At 37.4% G+C, this 5922-nt stretch overlaps 1 protein-coding gene across 1 annotated transcript; it reads right to left on the bottom strand.

Moving 5' to 3' along the window:
* Nucleotides 1–527: 527 nt before the first annotated feature.
* On the bottom strand, nucleotides 528–5006 carry LOC306911382 (proteinase-activated receptor 1-like). Its single transcript, XM_079486682.1, has 4 exons — nucleotides 4773–5006; nucleotides 4021–4089; nucleotides 3690–3815; nucleotides 528–3574 (listed from the first exon to the last, which is right to left on the bottom strand). The coding sequence occupies exons 1-4, from the start codon at nucleotides 4837–4839 to the stop codon at nucleotides 2442–2444; spliced, it is 1395 nt and encodes a 464-aa protein (XP_079342808.1). The 5' UTR covers nucleotides 4840–5006; the 3' UTR covers nucleotides 528–2441.
* Between the last annotated feature and the right edge of the window lie 916 nt (nucleotides 5007–5922).

The raw sequence follows: 5922 nt of genomic DNA on the forward strand, positions 1-5922 counted from the left end.
CCAAAACAAACATTTTGTCTAAGGATATACACAAAAGAAATTGTGACGATTCACAGACCACGCAACAAGCAGAGATGACATCGAATGCCATGAAGTTCTGTATACTCGACACTATAATTCTCATACCAAAATGCCTTTTCTTGAAAAGACAAGTATTCTGCCAGACTATCCATCAAAGACATCCATTTTTACATAAAAATCATCAAATGATCTTGCTGATGTACTGTACTTACATCTGTCTGCAGTGCACAAGTATGATCAAAACAAAGATATTTTTATAATCCATGAGCTCAGATGTGCAAAATAAACTAATAAATAGATAGAAATGCTCGTAATGCTTAATGAATATCGCTCAGTCCTGGATCGACTGTCCTGTCTGTTGGAATATGCTGGGATGTCTAGCTAATAGCCTCTGCTAATTCTATAGGGACGCTATACTGTACTGTCACATAACCAATGGAAAAGAAGCTTTCAACTAACTTTAAAGTTCAGAAAAAAGACATGACAAAGAGAGAGCTGATTGTTTTGCATGTGTCTCTTTTTATAAATGACACGTCTTCAAAGGAGTGACATCGTAACAGCCTTTCTTGCAACTAAAATGATCAGCCATATATTTAAATGACTTTTTAACTCAATTTCCTTTCCATTATAGGTCATTACTGGGTGTACTGTAGCAAGTCCAGAAAAAAAAACATGGCAACAAAACATCAAACAAAAAACGTAAGGCAGGAGCTAACGGAAAACTATGAATTACTTCAGGACTATCGGCAAACATGAACAATGACACGGTCAGGAACTAGAATGAACCAGGGGGGTATTCCAGAAAGCAGGTTATGTGACATACCCGGGTAAATTTAAGGGTTGTCTGCGCATTTAATGAGCGTCAAGTGGGCGTGGAAGCACAGATTACGTATAATATATTATCATTTTAAAGCAATATTATAATTTCATTTCCAATCTCACCCATCGCAATCCAGCATTCACAACTCATTTCATTATTAAATTTATTATTTAACATTTTAAAATTTAGTAATCTTTAAATGAAATAATGTAAGCTGTTATTGTTAAACTTTATGTATATATATTGAATACTGTATACTTTGAATTAGATCTCCAAATGTCACTGGATGAATATGCACACCTTAGAAATTTGTTAAAAGATGTTCGTTATGAATTATTTTAATTGCAGAGCAATTGCATATCATTACTCTTGTCCACTTTTAAGGCAATATTTGATGCATTGGGTCAAAGATAGTTGTGGCCTGATGGTTAGAGAGCCAGACTTACAACTCAAAGGTTGTAAATTTGAATCCCAGGTTTACAAGACTTAATGGCCTTTTAGCTAACACAATCAAACCAAAACATGAAAATGATTACATTTGAAACATGAAATATTGGACATGCAACTATGGGCCTAACATTCATTCGCTACCTCTGTCACAGCAGATCTTCATCCCCTAATGCAAATGAATTATCACGGTAAGTGTGTACTGAAGTGTTAACAAGTTTTTATAAAGATCAGCAACTGTTCAAAATAAAGCTGATACATTGCAAAGCCAGTTTTCACAAAACCAAATAGAAGTAGTTTGTTAAAGGAACAAATTAGAGGTTCAAAAGAGGGGGTGGGTTCAAGAGATAGACAGGAGAGCACATGGCCAATTTTTTTTTTAAATTAACAATGTAATGTGTTTGTGTGTTATACTACATATTGAAATCAACATATTATAGGCCTAGAAACAGTTAAATTTGAGTTTATATAAATTGATATTGTTTCATTCATATCTTTATTCATATTTAATCCATTGTATATAATTTAATGGGTTCAGAAAAGGTTGACATGAATAAAAACAAAGTATTCTGGAGTTCAAGACAGGTTAAGCAACGTGGTATTGTGTTGTATAAGGAATAAATCTAATATTATAGAAAATGTCTGATTTACATTAGATTAGCACATTAATATGACATTGTGACAGAAACATCTATCTACTGTATATACAATACATAAATTTATCTCTTTATATATATGTGTGTGTTCAGCTAAAATATCATATTATTATTGGAAAAGGTGCATCACATTTCTATTTTTCATACTTTCATTAAGACAATACTTAGTATATTAAAGTATTCAAAAACTAGTCATACTAAATGGGAAATGACAGAAAGATCTTTAAGGTTTCCTGTTTTCATGTAATTTTGCTTTATGTTGTCTGACTCGTAAGTTTAAATCCATTGGGGTTAGTTATGGTACTTTATACAATAAAAGCTTATGTATGAAATCTGAAATGATGTAAATAATGCAAGTTTCTTAAGATGGCATTTCAAATCATTAGTGTGTGATGTTTTTGATTGATTTGAATTGAAGCATCACATTACAATTCAGCATCTTATCCAAATTATACAAACATATACAAAGCATTTCCTTAGCCTTATTTCTAAACAATTCACACCTTAATGTGAGCTTGGCTGTACTCACAGCTCACGTGAGACGATTTTGTCAGACTGTATGAGTTTGATAGTGAACTTTTTGTCTTCTTCCACCAAAACCAAGAGTTGATTTTCTTCCTGCACTGAGACGACCCGTAGTAGTACAGCAGAGGGTCCAGAAAAACACTTGAGCTGCCCACACACAGAGCCAACATGTAAGCCATATATGATGTGTTTCCCTCCCCGCTGACGCCTCCTGTGGCCAGAAGAACACAGTGATACAACAGGATCCCATTGGTCGGTGCGAAACAAACCACAAACTCTGTCAGCACGGCGATGATCATGATCACAGCTCTCCTTCGTTTGTTTAAGGTTGATGATGATGATGTTGCTAAGCGACCGGACTTGGCACTGAGAACACGAATAATGGCAGAATAGCAGGCCATAGTGACGACCAGTGGTAAGAAGTAGTAAATACAGGTGAGGATGGAGAACTGGTACACATATGTCTGATCGGCAGTGTTTTCGTAGAGCAAAGCGTCGTGGCAGGTGACACCCAAATTCTTGATGTTGAACGTTTGTGTTACAGAGAGAAGTGGCACAGTCCCAACGAGTGCCAGCACCCAGACCAGCGCACACACATAAACAGAATAAATCTTTTTTCGCCAGGTCAGAGAGGTGACGGGGAACACAACGGCCACCAACCGGTCCATGCCAATACACATCATCAGCAGTATGGAGCAGTACATGTAGCAGTAGAAAGCAGAGGTCAGCACACGACACGCCGCCTCACCAAACACCCAATGAGATCCGTTCAGGTGATAGTGGATCTTCAGAGGCAGCAGCAGGGTGAAGAGCAGATCCACACACGCCAGGTTTGACATGAAGATCACAGACGGTTTCTTTGCTTTAATCTTACAGGTGAACGTCAGCAGGGCCATTGCGTTTAGAGGCAGACCAATAATGAAGATAAGGATATAAAAAGACGGCATGACACGTGTGGCCAGTGGGCCCTTCAGAAAGAGCATAGCATCATCTGAGATGGTATACACTTTGGTCCAGTTGCAATTCATTGCAGTCAGATTACTGCCATTGCATAGAAGTCGACCATTTCTATTGACTGTAACAGGTTTACTTGAATACCGTCTTCCTGTGAGAAAAACAAAACAAAACACGTTATATATAAGGACATTGAACAACTGTTTTGGAGATTAAGTTATTGCAAGTCTCACACCTGAACATACAGTAAGCCCTGGGTACTGTACCTTGTCGGGTATTTTTATCAATGAAGGAATCGTTCAGCTTCTCATCTGGATGATCAGTGTAGTCGATTGGCTCATAGGTACCAGTTTCATAAATTACTCCAACAGCGAAGGAGCGTCCAGAGGGCGCTGTAACCAAATACATCAGTCCCATTAAAAAAAGATACAGTCAAGCAGGATTTGCATTGAGTACTTACTTTATATGCAGTCTTAGCCAAGACAAATACATGACCATATCCTCTAGAAATGACTAGGAGTCTATCTAACAGGTGATAAATTGCTTTTAAATGTGTATTTATTTTATTCAAGGATTAAGAACTACATTTAGAGCTACCTTTTGGGGGATTTCTGGTCATGTTAGGTTGCAAAGGTTCAGAACGAGATTGTTCATCTTCAGCGCTATCTGTAACAAAACATACAACACATCAGAGACAAATAAAACAGCCTGGACACATCTGAGGCTTTGAAGATAAAACCCGATATTCCCGGTCAAAACACACAAGGGGTCATTTCCTTTACAGTATGAGGAATGTTGGGTGACGCCTGTAGACCGATTCACGTGTGAAACTTGCTTTCTGAGTCTCTGGAACCTATTAACATTTTTTCTCTGTTCCCAGCTCCAGAATATAGCAGAACAATCTTAGATGTTGTTGTGAATCATTACTGTTTATCTCTGTGAATGTTTATGAATCATCTAAAAATAGTGACTGTGAACATCCCCTTTTTCGAGGGACTGGTTACATCTCAGTTTTTCATTGGGCACAATTGAGGCAGCATACTCCTTTACAGTGAACTTTTATTGTAAATGTGAAATACAAAACTTATTATTTAAGACTAAATGGAAGATTATGTGCTTTTAGAAATCTATTTACATTACTAAAGAGGCATTTAAAACGACTGAAATAAAAATCTCTCAATAAACAGCCTAAATAAAAACGTCCTCGTGCGTTAACACAGGTCTAAAAGTAAGCTATTGTTTAATAATGCACATTAGAGATTTGATCAAGTTTCAAAACACAAACATAAAACATGTTTTATTAAGAATCTTTCTTTTAATGCCTGCTTGAGCTTATTTTGGCGACTCACCGTTAAAGATGGCTGTAGTGCATGTATGCGCAGCTAAAGTCAAAAGTATGATCGTTTTTAGCCCCATGAGAACCGAATAACTCCAGCTGAAAAAGTAGCCTAAATCCAAATCGCAACAACCTCGCCAAACGTAAGAATGTGGTGATGTTATAAGTTATGCGCTGTCCCGTTATGCTTCGCTCAAAGTCTCATTGGGCTACTGACTCACGCCGTCTGCGCAGATGTGATTCATATGAAGATGCGCGTAACAGTTTGCTGACATCACCGACATCAGGTCCCATATGGCAGTGATTATAAAACAAAAATGGGTGTCTGACTTTCCCACACCGGCCATTGCAAAGTATGCTTTTTTGACACGTAAGACAGACACACAGTGTTCTAAAACAGACTAAATTCAAATGAAAACTAAGCGTCTGGAATATGCGTAATGTTTTAGTATATTCTTCACTTAAAGTCTCAGTAGCCTGCTGATTTGCTCCGTCTGCGCAGGGATGTTATTCATATGAAGATACTCGTAACAGTGTGCAATAAATGTGCTCTACATGCAATACATTCATGATAAAACATGTCATATGTAATATTGTAAACGGCACTGTTTTGCGTGTTGACAAAATGCTCTCCTACTTGCAAGCTTTGGATAAAAGCGCCTGCCAAGTGAGTAAATGTACATTCGGCCCAAAAGCCTTGTCATTAATTCATTAGATCATTTCCTGACCTAACAATGCTCTAACTATGGATTGTTCTTGGCTTCCAGTCTGACAGACTTAATTGACATTTATAATATTTGAATGGATTTATAATCCAATATTGTTCATGTGTATTGCAGAATGCTGCAACTCCGAGCGCATGGTTGCTTTGATTTTCACTGGCATAGACAGGAAATGTATTAACTCGTGTTTATGGACACGAATATCCCCATGTCAGTGAGCGCGACCTTTCTTTCGTGCCATCCAGTACGACTTTCAATACACAGACTGCGTGTTTATTTGCATTTATATATTTTTAACCTGATATCAAAAGAAGTCGTACATATTTTAGGATGTGGCTGACCAAGAATTGATCTCCCCCCAAACCTTAAAATTGGTGACACGAAAAAAAGGGCATATATTTTTTCACTGACAGACACGAAAATAGGGGGAAATTCGTGCCA

This window comes from Barbatula barbatula (genome assembly GCF_947034865.1).
Source record: "Barbatula barbatula genome assembly, chromosome: 22".
Classification (NCBI taxonomy): domain Eukaryota; kingdom Metazoa; phylum Chordata; class Actinopteri; order Cypriniformes; family Nemacheilidae; genus Barbatula; species Barbatula barbatula.